Consider the following 20,809-nt stretch of genomic DNA (forward strand, 5'->3'; position numbering starts at 1 on the left):
AAATGTCCCCTCTGGAGTTCAACCAGGAGACCAGGAGTTTGATTGCTTGCTATGACATGTGCTGACCCACAAGGGGGCGGTGTGGAATGAAGGAAAGCCCTGGCCGGCATCCAGAAGGCCCCGATAGGCCCTGATCCCCGGGCCAGGCCTGGGGACCCTGCCCGTGCATGAATTTCATGCACCGGGCCTCTGGTAGATAATAAAATTGAAAGTCAGTGATAGCACTTAGAGCAATACCCATTTTCCCCCTTTGGCTTATCAACAAACCAGTGCTACAAATTCTGGTGTTTTGTTTTTGTTTTTTTGTTTTTTTATGCTTCTAAAACGGATATAGGCCAGACCTGGCTGGAGTGGCTCAGTTGGTTGGGTATCGTCCCTTCCACCAAAAGATTGCCAATCTGATTCCTGGCCAGGGCACATGCCCGTGTTGTGGGCTGCCAATTGATGTTTCTCTCTATCCCTCTCTCCCCCTTCCCATCTCTAATATCAGTAAAAACATATTTTAAAAATAAATAAATAAAAATAAAATAAAATGGATATAGGCAGAAAAGTACTATGCCTGGTTAATAACTACCTAAAATTTAATGTTACAGGTTTTTTGGGGGGGCAAAAGTGTGAACAGCTTTTTGGGAGTAAAGCCTTTAAGGAAATTATTTGCTGGTTTGGAATACTGTCTTCCTTTATATTTATTATAATTATAACATCTTTTTTTATTTATTTGTTTCAGAAAAAGCCTGTGTAGAAGCTGGGTCAGCAAGAATGTCACTTCTTATATTGGTGTCCATTTTCTTATCTGCGGCTTTTGTTATGTTTTTGGTATATAAAAACTTTCCTCAGCTTAGTGAGTAAGTATACTGAAAGAAACTGAAAATATCTAGACATCTGTAGATTAAAAGTTAAACTAATTTTAAGCAACAGAACTGTCATGGTGATTGTATATCAGCTCTCACGGATTGTGGCAAGTTCATATTGATATTGACACTGTTATTTAAATACTTCTTGCCCTGGCTGGTAAGAGTTGGTTGAGCGTTGTCCCATGTACCAAAAGGTTGGTGGTTCGATTCTTGGTCAGGGCACATGCCCTGGTTGTGGGCTTGATCTTCAGTAGGGGGCATGTAGGAAGCAGTGGGTAGATGTTTCTTTCTCATCAATGTTTCTCTCTCTAAAATCAATTAAAACCTATTTTTAAAAAATTACTTCTGCTCTAGCTGGTTTGGCTGAATGAATAAAGCATTGGCCTGCAGACTGAAGGGTCCCAAGTTCGATTCTGGCCAAGGGCACATGCCTGGGTTGCAGGCATCATCTCCAGTAGGGGGCGTGCAGAAGGCAGCCAATCAATGATTCTCTCTCATCATTAATGTTTCTATCTCTCCCTCTCCCTTCCTCTCTAAAAGAAAAAATCAATAAAATATATATTTTTAAAAAAATTACTTCTGTCCAAATATGCCTCTTGATTTTCTATGAAAGATTTTTCTAGCACTGCTCCTCTAATTAAGGTGTAATGTTTTTAATGATCTTGCATATATGTATGTGCTTATTTACCTCCTTCTCCTCTTCTCCCTTCACTTGCATACATATATACATATAAAACTAACTTAAAGTTTTGTGAAACAAGTGGTGGTTTCTGATATTTTCTAAACTATTTGGTTTATTGCATTTTATTTTTTAATGATAATAGTGATCAAGTAAGTTTATTTTACAGTCTATAATAGATATTGACCTTATTTTGTAAAATAGTGATGATCTTCTCTGCTTTCCCCTTTTTATCCATCCCTGTTTTCTCCCTTCTTACTTTTCTTTATGACCAAATTTTGTCTTCTGTTTACTCGTTTCCTCATCCATTAGTTCTGTGTCTCCCAGCACTTTTTCTTTTCCCTGTTTTATGGAAATAATATGGTCTCAATATGTACTTTTCACAGTGAAATGGACCTTGCAAAAGAATTCTGAAATGTAGTTAGACTTTCAACCAGGGCCAGCCTGGTGTGGTAACAGATAACTGAAATGTGATTTCATAGTACCAGGAAGTTACTGTTTCCTCTAAATTCCTCACTAACAATTTCTTATGCTTGAAAATGTATAGTTAAACTTATATATATTTTAATACTTTGATTTCTTGAAATGCCTTTGGGAAGATAGCATGTATTATGTTAATACTAGTGTGTTTGAATTTTAGATTCTGTCTGGTTTTGATCAGAGATTAGGAAATAGAGAACTGATTGAAAGAGGGAAATAGAGTATAGATTAAGGTTGTCTTTGTTTTCACTCTGCTTTAAGAATAATATTACATGTATATAATAATGTGTTATTATAAACCTGTTGTTCTGCTTATTTCTTTCTATGTGTTATGTGTGTGTATAAGCATGCATATGGCAGTGTTTAAATTTATAGTGAGAAAACCCATTTTAGTTTACCTGCTATTTTCCCTTTTTTATTTTTATTGATTTCAGAGAGAGGAAGGGAGAGGGAGAGAGGGATAGAAACATCAATGAGAGATAATCATTGACTGGGTGTTTCCTGCACACCCGCTACTGGGGATGAGCCTGCAACCTGGTCATGTGCCTTGACCGGGAATCAAACCGAACCGTGACCTCCTTGTTCATGGGTCGACACTCAACCACTGAGCCACATCAGCTGGGCATTTACCTGCTTTTTAAAAAAATATATATTTTATTGTTTGTTTTGTTTTTTACAGATAGGAAGGGAGAGGGATAGAGAGTTAGGAACATCGATGAGAGAGAAACATCAATCAGCTGCCTTCTGCACACCCCCTACTGGGTATGTGCCCGCAAAGAAGGTACATGCCCTTGACCGGAATCGAACCTTGGACCCTTCAGTCCGCAGGCCGACACTCTATCCACTGAGCCAAACCGCTTAGGGCTTACCTGCTATTTTTATAGGACTTAAGCAGTACTCTATCATTTTTCTGCAAGGTCAGTTACATTTTATCATGTAAACAAATGGGCACAATATACACTAAATGCAAAGGTGATTATTTGAGGCTTTTATAAGCAAGGAATTATTCAGTTCCAAGCAAGAAACCAAATATAAAGTAAAATTAATAGAAAGGGGGAAAATGTTAAAGTTTTTTGAAATTTATTTTCTAATTATAGTTGACATATAATGTTATGTTAGTTTCAGGTATATAACAGAAAATGTTTTTTGTTTTTTTTTTAATATATATTTTATTGATTTTTTACAGAGAGGAGGGAGAGGGATAGAGAGTTAGACATCGATGAGAGAGAAACATCGATCAGCCGCCTCCTGCACACCCCCCACTGGGGACATGCCCACAACCAAGGTACATGCCCTTGACTGGAATCGAACCTGGGACCCTTTGGTCCGCAGGCCGACGCTCTATCCACTGAGCCAAACCAGTCAGGCAACAGAAAATGTTTTAAGTTTTCTGGATTCTGAGCTGGAATATTTCAGAAAGGGTACAGATTATAAATTTAATAAAATGCTTACTTAATTTCAGTTGTAGTTGATTATTAACTTTAGCTTATCGTGAGGATTGCCCAAAATGATGTTAAATGTGTTTTAAATATTGCTACTATCAGTGGTTTATTTCTTTTCTTTTTTTTTTTTTTTTTAATGTATTTTATTGATTTTTTTACAGAGAGATGAAGGGAGAGAGATAGAGAGTTAGAAACATCGACCAGCTGCCTCCTGCACATCCCTCACTGGGGATGTGCCCGCAACCCAGGTACATGCCCTTGACCGGAATCGAACCCGGGACCCTTCAGTCCACAGGCCGACGCTCTATCCACTGAGCAAAACCGGTTTCAGCAGTGGTTTATTTCTTAATTCAAAATTTATACCAAAGTTGGAACAAATGCTTTAAAAAACCCATATAGCTTGGGTCACTTTGAACTTTCATATGTAGAGCACATGTCTCATATTAATTATATTAAAGCATTAACAAACGTATGGACTTTTAAAGTTAAAATTTATGAATTTATGCTTAATATAGATCAAGGCATCATTTTGGATAAAACTTCATGTTTTGAAGTTGACTGACTGTAATGTTAATTATCTTAGCAAATTTCTGCTTTAAAATGTTTCACTTTGATTTTGTTTTTTTTAGAGAAGAAAGAGTGAATATGAAGGTTCCCAGAGATATGGATGATGCCAAGGCTCTAGGGAAAGTTTTATCCAAATATAAGGACACCTTTTATGTACAAGTACTTGTAGCTTATTTTGCTACATATATTTTGTATCCTTTTAACTGAAAAATGTCTTCTAGTTTTGTTCAAGAGAATGGTTTTTTTAAAAATCTGCTGCTCCGTTATACATAACTATTTTTTCTTTTAAAAATTATTACTGCAATATAACAATATTAAATAGAATATTGAAAAATTAAAATGCAAAACTTTCCCACTTTAATCCAATCTCTTCAACTCAATTACTATTTTTGGATATTATGTTTTATTATATTCTGCTTATTTCGCTTATTATAAACATTTTCCTTCCCTCTGTATTATTTGAGATAATTATTTTATTTATGATTATTTGTTGTCTTAATTTAATTTAAATAATAATTTTGAATTACTAGTTACCATACCATAATTTTAAAACATTCTCTTAGGTTTGAAGATATAATTTGTGTTTAATTTTTTTTTTAGATTTTGTGTTATGAATCTTTTTGTGTGTGATATTTTTTCTTCCATTTAATGGTTTTCTTTGTCAAAAAAAATTCTAAAAGGATAATTATTCAAAGGATATGGATTTTTAAAAATAGTACTTAGTATTTATTTCTTTGTTTTATAGACATTTATGTTATATTTTTAACTAGTCAGGAAAATAACTTTATTCTTTCTAAATATTTTCAAGTTGCTTAGGCTACTAGTGATTAATCTTCTTTTTATTAAATCTTTATTGTTGAAAGTATTACATATGTCCCCTTTTCCCCCCCATAAGCCCCTTCTAGCCCACCCTGCCCCCTGTCCCAGGCCTTCACCACCTTATTGTCTGTGTCCATGGATTATGCATATGTGTATACAAGTTCTTTGGTTGATCTCTTCCCACCTACCTACCCTCTCCCACTTCCCTCTGAGATTCTGCAATCTGTTCTATGCTTCTATGTCTCTGGGTCTTTTTTGTTTATCCGTTTATTTTGTTAATTAGATTCCACATATGAGTGAGATCATGTGATAATTGTCTTTCTCTGACAGGCTTATTTTGCTAAGCATAATACTCTCCAGGTCCCTCCATGCTGTCTCAAAGGGTAAGAGATCTTTCTTTTTTTACTGCTGCATGAAATAGTGTAAATGTACCACAGCTTTTTTATCCACTCATGTACTGATGGGCACTTGGGCTGTTTCCAAATCTTAGCTATTGTAAATTGTGCTGCTATGAACATAGGGGGTGCACATACATTCTTTCTGATTGGTATTTCGTGTTTCTTAGGACAAATTCCTAGAAAGTGTCTATTAAGACCCTTTGCCCATTTTTTAATTGGATTGCTTATCTAACTTTTGTTAAGTTGTATGAGTTCCTTATGTATTTTGGATATTAACCCTTTATCAGATGTATCATTGCTAAATATGTTCTCCCATACAGTGGGCTCCCTTTTCATTTTGTTGATGGTTTCTTTTGCTATGCAGAAGCTTTTTATTTTGATGTAGTCACATTTGTTTATTTTCTCCTTAATTTCCTTTGCCCTAGGCAGTGGCCGGCAAACTGCGGCTCGCGAGCCACATGCGGCTCTCTGGCCCCTTGAGTGTGGCTCTTCCACAAAATACTGACTTCTGCGCATGGGCCACGAAGTTTTAATCGCACTGTACATGTGCGCCCACACATGGTATTTTGTGGAAGAGCCACACTCAAGGGGCCAAAGAGCCACAGTTTGCCAACCACTGCCCTAGGAGATGCACCCATAAACATTGCAATGAACGAGGTCTGAGATTTTGCTGCCTATGGTTTCTTCTAGGATTTTTATGGTTTCACGACTTACATTTAAGTCTTTTATCCATTTTGAGTTTATTCTTGTCTATGGTGTAAATTGGTGGTCTAGTTTCATTTTTTTTGTATGTATCTGCCCAATTTTCTCAACACCATTTATTGAAGAGATTGTCTTGACTCTGTTGTATGTTCTTGCCTCCTTTGTCAAATATTAATTGAACGTAATGGCTTGGGCCGATTTCTGGGGTCTCTGTTCTATTCCACTGATCTATATACCTGTTCTTGTGCCAGTATCAGGCTCTTTTGATTACAGTGGCTTTGTAGTATAACTTGATATCTTTTATCGTGATTCCTCCAACTTTGTTCTTCTTTCTGAAGATTGCTGCAGCTATTCAGGGTCTTTTTTGGTTCCATATAAATTTTTGGAGTATTTGTTCTAGATCTGTGAAATATGCTGTTGGTATTTTAATAGGGATTGCATTGAATCTATAGATTGTTTTGGGTAGTATGGACATTTTAATGATGTTAATTCTACCAATCCATGAACACTGTATATTCTTCCACTTGTTTATATCTTCCTCTCTCTTTTTTTCAATATCCTATAGTTTTCCGAGTACAAGTCTTTTACCTACTTGGTTAAGTTTATTCCTCAATATCTTAAGATGTTGTTGTAGTGGTAAATGGGATTGTTTGTTTAGTTTCTCTTTCTGAGAATTCATTATTGGTGTATAAAATTGCCACCGATTTCTGAATGTTAATTTTGTATCCTGCCACGTTGCCAAACCCCTTTATTAAATCTAGTAGTTTTTTGATGGTGTCTTTAGGGTTTGCTATGTACAATATCATGTCATTTGCAAATAATACTACATATTGGATTACATATTATACATATAAAATATATGTCTTAGTAACAAATACATTTACAAAAGCTTTTGCTGCTAAGGCAAACATTGCTTACTTAGTGTGCTTTGTGTAGGCCCTTTGTCATTATCTTTCCTATTTATCAGTGTAAGAGAAAAGAAATACCAATCTAAACAGAGCTAGAAAGTTAAGCTCGAATGACATTCCCATGCAGAGAGAATAGCTTTATTAATACTACAAGATAAAGGACAGGGACATATTAAACCATTCTAAGAGACACAATAGGCAAAATTTAAAAGGTGGTTAATTCTACAAATGACTGGTTTCTTCAACAAATACATTGGAAGAAGGAAAAATGGAAGCTATATTTAAGTGATAAAGTAAGCAATACCATGTTTGAGCATTTTTTTAAATACTGATTTAATCAAACTAGCTGTAAAAGAAAAAAATTATGAGGTCTTTGGGAAATCTGAATACAGACTAAATAGATATTCAGAATAGTAAGGAATTATAGTAAGAAATCTCTGGAAGTCTGACAGCGGTATTATAGTTATGGTAAAAAGAGAAGGAATCCTTATCCTTTTAAGGTATTAAAGTAGTTGCACATGAATTGATATGTCTCGGATTTTCTTCAAAATAATCCAGTGTAAGGGAAAAAGACAAATTAAGATTGGTTGAGTGTTAATTGTTGAATTTGTGCATAGGTATATAGGGCATCATCATACTAATTTCTATACTTTCATATGTTTGAAACTTTTCCATCAGGTTCTAAAGAACCCTGTAATAAATAAATTGATAAAATTTATTTTTAATGGAGGCATCCAGTTGATAGATAGAAAATTTGAGACTTGTGTTTGATTAGCAAGATTGAATCAAGATAGAGAATTCAGAGTTATCAACATATATGGCCATATACTTGAAACCATGCAAATCGCTGAATTTATTGAAGGAAAGGGAGAGAAGAGTATGGTCAACAGAATGGTAGAAAAACCTTAAGAGTTGAGGGTGAGAAGAAGAAAAAAGCTAGAAATGTAATGATCTGTAATGTAGAAGAAAAGTGCTTTGTTTTTTTAAATGAGAGAGGATGTTTAATCCTATGCAGGAATTGCTAAAAAATGAGAAAAGTCATTTATTTTGGCCAGGAGGAAGTTTCAGTGGAGTGGTGGATGGGTAAGCCAGTTTGTAAGGGAAGAGGAGAGAATGTCTTGCAAGGAAGAAAGATGAGAGGCAGTAATTGGGTAGGATAACCTTGGTCAAGGAAAGCCTAGATTTTCTTTATAGGCATCTGAGTGGTTTTAAACAGGACAGCTCTTGTGGAAGAACAAGAGGTTTAAGAAACACATGAGGAGGAAGAAGATTCAAATGAAAACATGAGTAAAGTGGAAACTAGAGAAAGAAGGAGAAGGAGACTTTATGGATGAAGACAGAAATTTTCAAGTAGGAAGGAGAGATGTTGAGGGAGTTCACTCAGTTTGACTGACCTTGTAAGTAAATCATGTGAGGGCTTAAAAAGGGGTCCAAGCCCAAACTGGCAACTAAAGGAAAACACATAATTGTTTTTAAAATAAGATTTGTGACTTTTATTACATTTTGTAACCCTTATCTTTTTTCTAGATTAATGAATTTAGGCAAACGTGTATAAGTTAAATTACAAATAAGGAATTATTATACCTTATATGTACCTAGATTTCCACAGAAATCGTATTTCCTGAAAATATTTTGGAGTAAGTGCAGTGCATTAGAGAAGCATATTTACAAGATTACTGGACACTGGGGCGGTGGGGGCGTCAATTGGGGAAAAAGGAGACATATGTAAAACTTTAGACAATTAAAAAAAATAAAAATAATGAACAAAAAAAAGATTATTGGAGACCTCTTTTGTTTTTTTTTCTTTTCCTCCTCTTTTTTGTTTGTTTTTTTGCCAATGCCTGATTCCTGGCTTGTATTAGTGAACTTCGAGATAAAGGAATTACAACTGAGAAGACATATATTTTTTAAACTTTTGGATATAATTTTACTTTATTTTTAATACTGAAATGTGGATGTAATCTTATTAACATGATTACTTCTGTACTGATATTTTTTCCAGAAATGTTGGCTATGTCTTGAAAATTCCACTTAATTATGTTTTAATCCTTAACTTAAAAGTTAACAGCTTGCAAACATTTGCTATTCCAGGTTCTATATTTCTCAGTATACTCTCAGGGTTTCTTTATCCATTTCCACTGGCCTTATTTCTTGTTTGTTTGGTAAGTATATTAAATCAAATTGGAAAACTATAAAAAACAGCTTAAAATAGAAGGAAGAGGAGGAGGGGGAGGGGAAGGGGGAGGAGGAGCAGGAGGAGGAGAAGGAGGAGGGCATTACTAGTCCCACTTATTTATATAAATGTAAACTCATTCGTTTTAAGAGGAGTTTAATGTTAATTTGTTAAGTCCCTCCATAAGGATGTATTATGTTAGATTAACTTAGGTTCTTTTTTTTCCTGGAACAGGGGTATCATAGACTTGATTGCATTTATAGGCTCTGTTTTAACCTTTTCTTCTTCTATTGCAATGGTTCTCAACCTTGGCTGCACATTAGAATCACCTGGGAATCATGGGGCCCAGAAATCAGGATTTTAAAAAGATTCCCAGGTGATTCTAATGTGCAGCCAAGGTTGAGAACCACTGTTCTATTGTATTTTGTAATTCAAATAGTCCAAGAGTATTGACTGACAATGAATTAAGTCGAAGAGCTAGGGATGGTGTTTTCAAGCAAAACAATTGAAAGAAAAAATTGGCTCTTGAAGTTTTATTCTTAGGCTAAAGGCTAACATTAACTATTTTGATATAGTCACTAAATTTAATTGTAAGTGTCAGTTAGTTTTAGCTGATCTTAGTTTAGTTATAATTTGGTCTGTGAAAGGACTCGATCAAATGGGTTCTTGCTCTCTGCACAAGAGATGGCGTGCAGAGTATCCTTCCCAGCCCCCAAAGAAGTAAAGTAGTTCAGCATTTCCTTAGGTGAATATATCCATATGAATAACTACAAAATGCTCATGGCTTCTTATTGTTTTCTAGTGTTCTGGACTTGGTGCCTCATTCTGCTATATGCTCTCCTATTTAGTTGGGAGACCAGTTGTATACAAATATCTAACAGAGAAAGCAGTAAAATGGTCACAGCAGGTAAACATGTGTTTTTAAATTATTTAATGTAAGTCTTTGGCTAATTGGGAGGTCAATATATAGTCCTTACATAAATTAACTCAGACTCAAGGCTTTAATAAAAATGATCTTTTGGCCAAAATAAAATCAAGTGGGAAGCAAATGATAAATGTTAATAATTTCAAAGACAAAGTTTTTGTACCCATAACAATAATTTTAATTCTTCATTTCTAGTAAGTTCAATTAGAGCAGAGAAGTCAAAATGTCAGTGTAAAGGCAACCACATACTTAGATGCTTCACCTGTTTTGTGTTGATGTAGTTATGTTGTCAGTGAAAAACTTGTAATGAAAAACTCCTCTAATGCATTTCACCTGTGGGAACAACTCTTATCTTTTTATGTATATACTAGAGGCCCAGTACAGGGATTTGTGCACCAGCGGGGTCCCTTGGCGTGGCCTGCACCCTCTCACAATCTGGGATCCCTTGGGGGATGTCGGACTGCTGGTTTCAGCCTGATCCCCGCAGGCCAGGCCAAGGGACCTCACCGGTGCACGAATTCGTGCATCGGGCCTCTAATATGCATATAAGATCTTTGGTTAATCTCTTCCTGCTCTCCCCCCTATCCCTCTGAGATTCATCAGTCTGTTCCATGTTTCCATGCCTGTGCATTGAGCGTCTGCCCCCTGGTGGTCAGTGCGTGTCATAGCTACCGGTTGAACAGTTGAGTGGTCCAACCATTGCTTAGGCTTTTATATATATTGGTATATTTCATTGATTTCAGAGAGGAAGCAAGAGGGAGAGAGAGAAAGAAATACCAATGCTGAGAGAGAATCATTGATCGACTGCCTCCTGCATGCCCCTCACGGGCTTAAGCCTGCAACCCAGACATATGCCCTGACAACCGTGACCTCCTAGTTCATAGGTTGATGCTCATCCACTGAGCTGCACTGGTCTGGCACAACTGTTATCTTTAGTCAGGGTCTCTGCAAAGACTAGCAATATAAAGTAAGCTATACTATACAGAAAAATCTAACATAGTATTGCTAAGAAAATTCTATTTTTATAAAGAATCAAAAGAAACACTTAACTCAGAGGAATTTTATAGATTACCTTTGCCTTATCCCTTTGTTTTATGATTAGCATATTAACAGAAATTAAGCATTTGACCTAGAATCAAACATTTATTTACTTGTAAAGCAAGGTGCAGAATCTCAGATCTCTAGACTTTTAGTCCAGTGCTCTTCTCACTTTACCGCATATGTACTGAATATTAAAATTAATTTACATGTGGTCCTGGCTGGATGGCTCAGTTGTTTAGAACATCATACTCATATACACCAAAGTTGTGGGTTTGATCCCCCGTTAGGGCACATTTAAGAAGCAACCAATGAGGCGCCCCTAGCCGGTTTGGCGCAGGGTATAGAGTGTCAGCCTGCAGACTGAAGGGTCCTGGTTTCGATTCCGGTCAAGGGCACATGCTTGGGTTGTGGGCTTGATCCCCAGTTGGGGGCGTGTAGGAGGCAGCCGATCAGTGATTCTCATCATTGATGTTTCTGTCTCTCTACCCTTCTCCTTTCTTCTCTGAAATCAATAAAGATATATTTAAAAAAAGAAGCAACCAATGAGTGCATAAATAAGTAGAACAATAAATCAATGTCTCTCTTGCTCTCAAAATAAATAAAATAAAATTATTTTACATATATTTTTGGAATACCTATTTTTCATAAGTAAGCTTGTTATTCAAAGGAAGTATTAACTAATGTAATCATTGCCTATATTTAATTGGTTAACTATTTCCATATACTTTAATCTCATTTATTTTTATTTATTTTTAAAATATTTTTATTGATTTTAGAGAAGAAGGAGAGGGAGATAGAGATAGAAACATCAATGATGAGATAGAATCATCGATTGGCTGCCTCCTGCATGCCAATGGTAAAATAAAGATCAGAAATTTTTAAAAATTGAAGGCTGGTGCCCTGACCAGTTTGGCTCAGTGGCTAGAGCGTCGGCCTGTGGACTGAAGAGTCCCAGGTTCGATTCCGGTCAAGGGCATGTACCTTGGTTGCAGGCACATCCCCAGTAGGGGGTGTGCAGGAGGCAGCTGATTGATGTTTCTCTCTCATGGATGTTTCTAACTCTCTATCCCTCTCCCTTCCTCTCTGTAAAAATCAATAAAATATATTTTTTTAAAAAATTGAAGGCTGGGTATGCTGATGTGTTATATTAGCCCTTTACATTATAGGAAGTTAAAGGCATTGAAAAGTTGATTACTTGATGTGTTTCTTATATCTAGTCATAAGTTTAATTTTGCCATTTTAGGTTTAAAATGTCATTGTTGATGCATCATTATCTAGGTTGGTATAGAACCATCTTTAGTAACATTAAGCTTTAAGCACAATTTTAAAAACCTCTCATCCCAAGTTAATTTAGCTCTGGTAGTGAGCATTTGACAAGTAGTTCATTGTCATTTTCAAGCTCCCTTTTGATTATTGCTATTGGATAAACTCTGAACTATCAAGGATGAGAATTTGAAATAAGGTATTTTATGTTAAGCGCATTGTTTTCAAGATTGACTTTATCTTGATCCCAATTCTTTTCTTTTTTCTTGACAGGTTGAACGTCATAGAGAACATCTCATTAACTACATTATATTTTTGAGAATAACACCATTTCTGCCTAATTGGTTTATTAATATTACATCTCCTGTGATAAATGTGCCATTGAAAGTTTTTTTTATTGGCACTTTTCTAGGTAAGGTCTCTGGTTCACTCTGTATTAGAACTCATTGTGTACATATCTAGCAGTGTCCAGCTGGGCTGGATTTCATGCTTTGCAGACATGCCAGGACAGTGGCACAGTGCCTGGCCTGTGTAAACAGATACTCAGAAATGTTGGCTGGATTGTCTTAATTTAAGTATTTTTGTGTTGCTTCTTTTAAAGAGGAGCATTCTCTATGGATATTTTTTTAATCATGCAGGATTACTAGTAAGCAGGATTTTTAAACTCCATTTTCTCCTTCAGTGGAGAGAAAAAAGCCTTTTTTGAATAATTTTCTCCTTTGTCCTCTAATCAGGCACTGAAATATTGAACTTTCAGTAAAGAATTGATCCTATTTTTTATTTTATTGAAATCAATATTCATTATGGGCATTACCAAAAGTGTGTGGGAAGCAAGGATTAACAAATATATTGCTTTCAAGGAGCTGCACTTAATTTTGAAATTAATCAGTGGATATAAAGATTCATTTGTATATTTTATGAATTCTAATGGTTCTTTAGTAAGAGTATTCTGCTTTCAAATTTAAGTTGAATTGTTTCGCTACCAACAAAAGGAGCAGATTCCTCATGTAATGAGTACTCATTTAAGTTAATACATGCGAGAATAGATCTTTTTGAAAAAAATAATCAAAATCAATTTTTATTGCTACTTCAAAAATTTATTGTCAAACTTAAAAAAATATCACAGGGTTAATTTGGAATTTTGTAAATTAATGTTAACGTTTATGGAATCAAAAGAGAATTTTTGTCCATATTTTCTTACTTTACAGATTAAATACCTAGAGATTTAGCTAACTTCAGCTTTGGCTGAATTAATTTTTTTGGTTCTGCTTTTTTTATTTATTATAACTTTTATTTTCTTAATTGAATTTTAGAGAGAGAGAAAAGGAGAGGGAGAGAGAGAGAGAGAGAGAGAAACATCAGTGTGAGAAAGAAACATCAATCTGCTGCCTCCTGCATGGCCCCTACTAGGTATTGAGCCCACAACCCAGGCATGTGCCCTGACCTAAAATTGAACCAGCAACCTTTCAATGCATGGGACGACCAGCTGAGCCACACTGGTCAGGGCATTCGGTTCTGGTTTTTAATGAAATATGATCATTTTGTGTATGCTCTTGTATAAATTCTTTTTACTTGTATTTTGAGTCTCATTTCATTTCTGAGTATCCTACCATTTTATTTTATTTTAGGTATATTCTGTCAAGGGTGAATGACAATTTACTCAGTCTTATCTTTGAATATTTAGATTATTTCCAGATTTTTATTATTATAATGCTTTGATGAACATCCTTGAGATTATACCTTTGCTCATATACATTATTTGCGAAAGTTGAAATTGCTGGATCAGAGCACATTCTTTTTTTTAAGGTTGTTCATAATTGTAAAATTTTTCTGGAAACTTTTCTTGGGTTCTTATATTTATTTTCTTAAAAAGTGATTATGAAAATTTTAATCCTTTATATGGAAATAAACTTAAGGGACTTCAAATTAAAAATTTCCGAAATGGAGGTTGCTATATTCTCAAAAGATAATTAATACATGCAGAAAATTATAATGTTAAAAGATGAACAATGATGGTTTTTATTGGTTTTGTCTGTTTGTTTTTTTAGGTGTTGCACCTCCCTCTTTTATAGCCATTAAGGCAGGAACAACACTGTACCAGCTTACAACAGCAGGGGAAGCTGTTTCCTGGAACTCAGTATTTGTCCTAATGATTTTGGCTCTTCTTTCTATACTGCCAGCCATCTTCCAAAAAAAACTAAAGCAGAAATTTGAGTGAAAAATCATCCTAGGTTTTAGTTTTCCTATCATCATCACCATCATCATCTCAGGACTGGCAGGTTTATGTGTTCAAATCACTTCTTCAGTAATTGAAACAAGGAATTTGTAAAATAAGATTCTCTATTAAATAGTTAAAATAATGCATTTAAGTGGCAAAGGAGAGTAGAAAGAATGGAAATTGATACACCATGAAAAGTGCTATCAGTAGTTATGATAGCCATCTTCTAAATTACTTTATTCTAAGAGTAGCTATAACAAATTAAAACCAGCATTAGTAGGAAATTTTTGACCCAATTGGTTAATTTAATTTATTCATGAACTGGCTATAAATACTTATCCTGGGCTTGATATTTTAATATTTTTCTTTTTTATCCCTTGCTAATAAAGTAGATATACAAAAGCAAAAATTCTACATTTTTAAAAATAGTATTGTAGTTCTGGCTAATAGCAACCATCTTTCAGAGCATAAACTTAAAGCCAGTATTTAAAGGAGATTTACATCTTCCTCTTACCTTTGAGGTAATGGATTTGTTTAGAAGTTGCATCTTAGTGTACTACTGAATTGGGAAAGGATATCAAGTTATATCTACTTAGTGAATTTTATTTTATTTTTTTTCTGTTCCAGATTATCATGGATTCGTTTGAAATGTAAAATTCTGACCAATATATTTTCATCTTCTTTTTCTAGCTTTCACAATATTTCCATTGTGCATATACAAAATGGTGATTACATGATAATTGTATCATTTTGGTGTTGATAATTTATATTCAGATAATATTTTGTTACACAGTTCCCTCTTACTATCTCAAAAGGGGATCAAAAAAAGCAAACATTTAACATGCAGGTTTTAGATGTTATATTAATTATATTACCTTATATTTTGAAACAGTGACAGCATAACACTTAAGTGGTTAAATATAGTTTATTTGTTCCAATGACTATGAAATTTACTTAATTTATTTATTAGTCTGGTCTTTAACATCTGTATTATGTAATTATCCTTTTTTATGCATGATATACTTATAAGAATGCCTTGTTTCATTTCTATTAATGCCTCTTTTGTTTGGGGCTACTTTTGGTTAATGCAATTTCCCAATTTAGTGTTTGTACTTTTTATAACTCAAAATATAATTAACTTCTCACATGGTAACTACTATATTTAAATGAAACAGCTTTTTGCTGCTTGCTTAATGGTAATACACTTGATTCTAGGACATAACTGATCTAAAGTAAAGTACTCTGTCAGTTTTACCTTCAGTTAAGACTGTCATGTTGAAAAGTACTGTAACTGTGGGAGAAATCCTTGTATGTTTTTATTGTGAGAGGTATGATCATCCTCAGAGCCTGTTTCTACTACATAATGTGGACTGATTTATTATTTTTTCTATCACAGTATTAACAAATGGATTTATTGTAAATACGAAGAAAATATATTGATTAATATACTATTCTTATGTCACCTGGCCTTTGTGTGAAATTATTTATTGTTATACCTAGCAAGGTTTTCTTCCTTTCTTATTGACCAGAGACTGAGTGATAAGCTTTTGTTATTTTTACATGTGAATTTAAAACATAATATTTTGAACAAAGGTCACTAAATATTACTGTATAAAATGTAATTGAATAAATTTTTATCAGACTTTTTAGAAGAGGTCTCACTATTCACTCCATTGTGTATATATTGTACTTACTCTATTCTCAGAGTATTTTTTCTATCCTTATCATTGATTCTTTCCCTTTGCTGGTTTTTTTTTTCTGTTAGAAAACTGTAACTGTCACTCCAAGTAGGGTATTTTTTCTCTCAAGAGAATAGCCAACCTTCCTAGATTCATCATCATTGACTGCCAAGAAAGAATCCTGTAGCAGGCTATACTCTAAATGCCGTTGGTGCCCATATTCATAGATTCACATACTTGGCCTGATGCCAGATGTAGATTTAAGCTTCAGCCACATCTTGAAGACAGTTACATATAATAACCACAGAGAGTAAGTATGTGTAATAACCACAGATGTAGATTTAAGCTTCAGCAACATCTTGAGACAGTTACATATAATAACCACAGAGAGCTAACTACGAAATTGACATACTAAGTGAGACTGTACCCCTCTTAATAGCCCCTCTCTGGAATTCTATTACCTTGAGTGTAATATTTCTAAGATACTTAATAAATGCAAACTAAAATGTAATAAGAATAAATTATACCGAAAAGATTAAATTTGGTATTTTTTTCATGCTTAGTATTTGTATTAAAACATCTTTCATCAAATAGAAATATATTCTCTTGAAATTCTGATGTGCATTTTCAAGAACAAAGAAAAATTTTTTTTTAATATATATTTTATTGATTTTTTACAGAGAGGAAGGGAGAGAGATAGAGAGTTAGAAACATCCATGAGAGAGAAACATCGATCAGCTGCCTCCTGCACACCTCCCACTGGGGATGTGCCCGCAACCCAGGTACATGCCCTTGACCGGAATCGAACCTGGGACCCTTCAGTCCGCAGGCCGACGCTCTATCCACTGAGCCAAACCGGTTTCGGCAAAAGAAAATTTTTAAAACCTTAAATTTTGTTCTCAGTCAGATGGCCCGGGAGACGATTCTGACTGACATCACCATGGCCGCCCAAGGAGAACCCCAAGTTCTTTCAAACTTGTATTGGTTGGTGACGGTGGGACTGGGAAGACGACCTGACAGGTGAATTTGAGAAAAGTATGTAGCCACCCTGGGTGTGGAAGAGCACCCCCTCGTGTTCCACACCAACCGAGGGCCCATCAAGTTCAATGTGCTGGACACTGCCAGCCAGGAGAAGTTTGGGGGGCTGCGAGACTGCTACTGCATCCAAGCCCAGTGTGCCATTATAATGTTTGATGTAACTTGGAGAGTTACTTACAAGAATGTGCCTAACTGGCATAGAGATCTGGTGCGCGCATGTGTGAGAACATCCCCATTGTCTTGTGTGGCAACAAAGTGGACATCAAGGACCGGAAAGTGAAGGCAAAATCAATTGTCTTCCACCGTAAAAAGAACCCTCAGTACTACGACATTTCTGCCAAAAGTAACTACAACTTTGAAAAGCCCTTCCTCTGGCTTGCTAGAAAACTAATCGGAGACCCTAACTTGGAGTTTGTCGCCATGCCTGCTCTTCCCCCTCCAGAGGTTGTTATGGCCCAGCGCTGGCAGCACAGTATGAGCATGATCTAGAGCAGTGATGGCGAACCTATGACACGCATGTCAGAGGTGACACGTGAACTCATTTTTTTGGTTGATTTTTCTTTGTTAAATGGCATTTAAATATATAAAATAAATATCAAAAATATAAATCTTTGTTTTACTATGGTTGCAAATATCAAAAAATTTCTATATGTGACACGGCACCAGAGTTAAGTTAGGGTTTTTCAAAATGCTGACATGCCGAGCTCAAAAGGTTCGCCATCACTGATCTAGAGGTTGCTCAGACCACGGTGCTTCCAGACGAGGATGACAACCTGTGAGAGGGAAGCTGGAGCCCAGCGTCAGGCAACTGTCCTGTGATGTCAGTGGTGCCGTGTGTTTGCTACTTTGTTATATAGCTAATCAGAACCTGTGCTTGATCCTTGGGATGCTGAAAGATGAATGGGCTTCGGAGAGAATGTGGCAGTTAAAAATACCTTCACTTTTTGGACCTGCATATTTAGCTGTTTTTTGAATGCAGTTGTTTTCTTATTGAGTTTCAACTATAAGAAAGCTGCAGTTGCATCACAATACTCAGTGGTGAAACCTTGTTTGTTACTGTCATTCCCATTCTTTTTCGTTTAGAATCCGAATAAAGTTGTATTTCAAATTTTAAAAAAACTTAAATTTTTTTATAGTTGACTTTTAAAAAAATAATTAGTTTGTTTATTTTTTAATATATTTTTATTGATTTCAGAGAGGAAGGGCGAGGGAGAGAGAGATAGAAACATCAATGATGAGAGAGAGCCATTGATCAACTGCCTCCTGCATGTGCCCTTAACTGGAATCAAACCTGGGACCCTTCAGTCTGCAGGCCGACGCTCTATCCACTGAGCCAAACTGGCTAGGGCTATAGTTGACTTTTGAGAACCTTAAAGAAATTTAATGTTCTCTTTGGCTTTTAGAAAATGGGGCAGAATAAATTAAAAGGGCTGAAGCTTTCCTGGTGTGTAAATGATCATTCATTGATTGTCAGTTAGATGTGTAAAAGGTGCTAATGCAGTAAAGAAAAGACTCATTTAATTTATGAACACTGACTATAAAAGGCTAATATGCAAATTGTCCCCTCAGGCGTTCAACTGCTCGTTATGACGTGTGCTTACCACCAGGGGGTGGTGCAGAACGAAGGAAGGCCCTGATCGCCAGCCAGGCCTAGGGACCCTACCCATACCAGAATTTCATGCACTGGGCCTCTAGTGTGTGTGTGTGTGTGTGTGTGTGTGTGTGTGTGTAATGTATAACTAGAGCCAGCTCTTATATTTAGAAAATACATCAAGAACAGAGTTTATACTCAGACTATTGGGATAGTTAAACATCAGAAAAATGTATCAGTGTCATTTACCACATTAAGAGGAGAAAATATTATCTTGATAGATACAGGAAAACTTTTTGATAAAGTTCAATACCTATATATAACAAAAATTGCAGCAAGTCGGTAATAAGAATAATTTATTTTGATACATTGTTTACCAAAAAACTACATTAAATGTTATTTTTAATAGAAAATTTTAGATGCACTCTCTTTAAGATTGGGAAGTAAATAAAGAATCCCACTATCATTGCTGCAATTGGATATGGTGCTGAAGGCTTTGGCCAAATGCTTTAAGGAAAGAGAAAGAAGTATTAGGTGTAAAGATTGGAAGGGAAAGATAAAACTTTTATTTGAGTTGATATAATCAATTTCATTAAATTTAATTTTTTAAAGCACCTAGCAGAATAAACAAATTTAAACTAAAATGAGCTCAGCTGGTGTAGTTCAGTTGGTTGAGCATCCTCCCATGCACCAAGAGGTTGCTGGTTCAATTCCAGTCAGGGCACATGCCTGGGTTGCAGCTGGATCCCCAGTAGGGGAGGAGCAGGAGGCAGCAGATTGATGTTTCCCTTTCATCGATGTTCTAGCTATCTCTCCCTCCCCCTCCTGAAATCCTTAAAAACATATTAAAAGAAAAAAACAAAGTGAGGCATTGGCAGGGTTTCGGGACTCAACAAATGTGACACCAGTTAATAGGATCTACCATCTTAAAATATAATCTTTGGAATATCAGCCTTACACCACAAGATGGCCTTCACAAGAAATTTTTTTGACAGCTTCTAAAGAAAGAAAAAGTTCTCAATATTGTTAGATTTACTTACTCTTCTACCTCTCTTACCTAACCATTAGCTCTTTGAGGTCAAGACATAGGCTGATGGGAGGGAAGATTGACGTCCTGTGTTGCTTGGAGAAAGGAGCATTGAAGAAATTAGAAATCCCAGGAGGTGGGAGGCAGGTAGTGAGCATGGACGAGGTGCAGAGGGATGAGAAGGGTGCTCAGAGAGAAGCAACTTCAGGGAGGAGAAGTTGGACAAAGGCTGGGTCTGAGCAGATTAGAGCTCAAAGTTTTCAACTTCCTGCATTCAAAAAAGAGAAGTGCTGTTGAAAACGCTCTGAACGTGAAGTCTGGAATCTGAGTTGGAAGAGTCAGGACATGGGTCAGTGTAGTCAAAGAAACTACTCCAGGCTTGTTTGTTTCAAGTCAAGAAAGGGTTTAAAGTGCTCTCCCTCCAAGAAGCACATCCGAGCCTGTCCCCTTCCCTGCTTTTCCCCCAAGGGCGTTAGCTTTTCTCTCCTAAGCTCCAAGGGTCCTCCTTCTTTTTGTCTCTGTAACTTGTTCCCTGAGTCCATGTCTTCCTTCCAAGGGCTTCTTTTTATTTATTTATTGCCTATGTAACTTTCTAAATAAACTTTCTCTTATTAAAAAAAAGGGGACGTTGAATAAATATATACTTACAAATTACTCGTTTTTAAAATAAATATGTTTTTATTGATTTCAGAGAGGAAGGGAGAGGGAGAGGGAGAGAGAAATACCAATGATGAGAGAATCATTGATTGGCTGCCTCCTGCACACCTCACACTGGGGCATGTGCCCTGAACAAGAATTAAACCGTGACCTCCCAGTTCATAGGTCGACCGCTCAACCACTGAGCCACGCTGGCCAGATATGAGTTATTTTTTTAAATTGACCAGATGTTTTAGCTTAGTTTCATCATTATTAAGGATATTATGGTAGAAGTACATTCCATTAGAATGTGTGACATTTTGGAGTTAGTTTCAAGCAACTGTATTCTAGATATTTTAAGCAGAAAAG

The 20,809-nt window shown here is 35.7% G+C and overlaps 1 protein-coding gene and 1 pseudogene across 1 annotated transcript in view; both read left to right on the top strand.

Annotated features, from left to right (window-relative positions):
• TMEM41B (transmembrane protein 41B) overlaps positions 1 to 15,931 on the top strand; it is a 36,142-nt gene extending 20,211 nt beyond the window's left edge. Inside the window, exons 2-7 of the mRNA XM_070425329.1 lie at positions 728 to 845; positions 4,085 to 4,213; positions 8,918 to 9,011; positions 9,825 to 9,929; positions 12,525 to 12,663; positions 14,300 to 15,931. Coding sequence (XP_070281430.1) covers positions 728 to 845; positions 4,085 to 4,213; positions 8,918 to 9,011; positions 9,825 to 9,929; positions 12,525 to 12,663; positions 14,300 to 14,469 — 755 coding nt within the window. The 3' untranslated portion in view covers positions 14,470 to 15,931. The remainder of the gene's footprint in view (positions 1 to 727; positions 846 to 4,084; positions 4,214 to 8,917; positions 9,012 to 9,824; positions 9,930 to 12,524; positions 12,664 to 14,299) is intronic.
• Positions 15,932 to 16,018: 87 nt separating this feature from the next.
• LOC139017221 (GTP-binding nuclear protein Ran-like) lies at positions 16,019 to 18,256 on the top strand (annotated as a pseudogene).
• Positions 18,257 to 20,809: the final 2,553 nt, after the last annotated feature.

This window comes from Myotis yumanensis, unplaced genomic scaffold (genome assembly GCF_028538775.1).
Source record: "Myotis yumanensis isolate MYYU_CA2020_CCGP unplaced genomic scaffold, mMyoYum1.0.hap1 SCAF_10, whole genome shotgun sequence".
Taxonomy (NCBI): Eukaryota; Metazoa; Chordata; class Mammalia; order Chiroptera; family Vespertilionidae; genus Myotis; species Myotis yumanensis.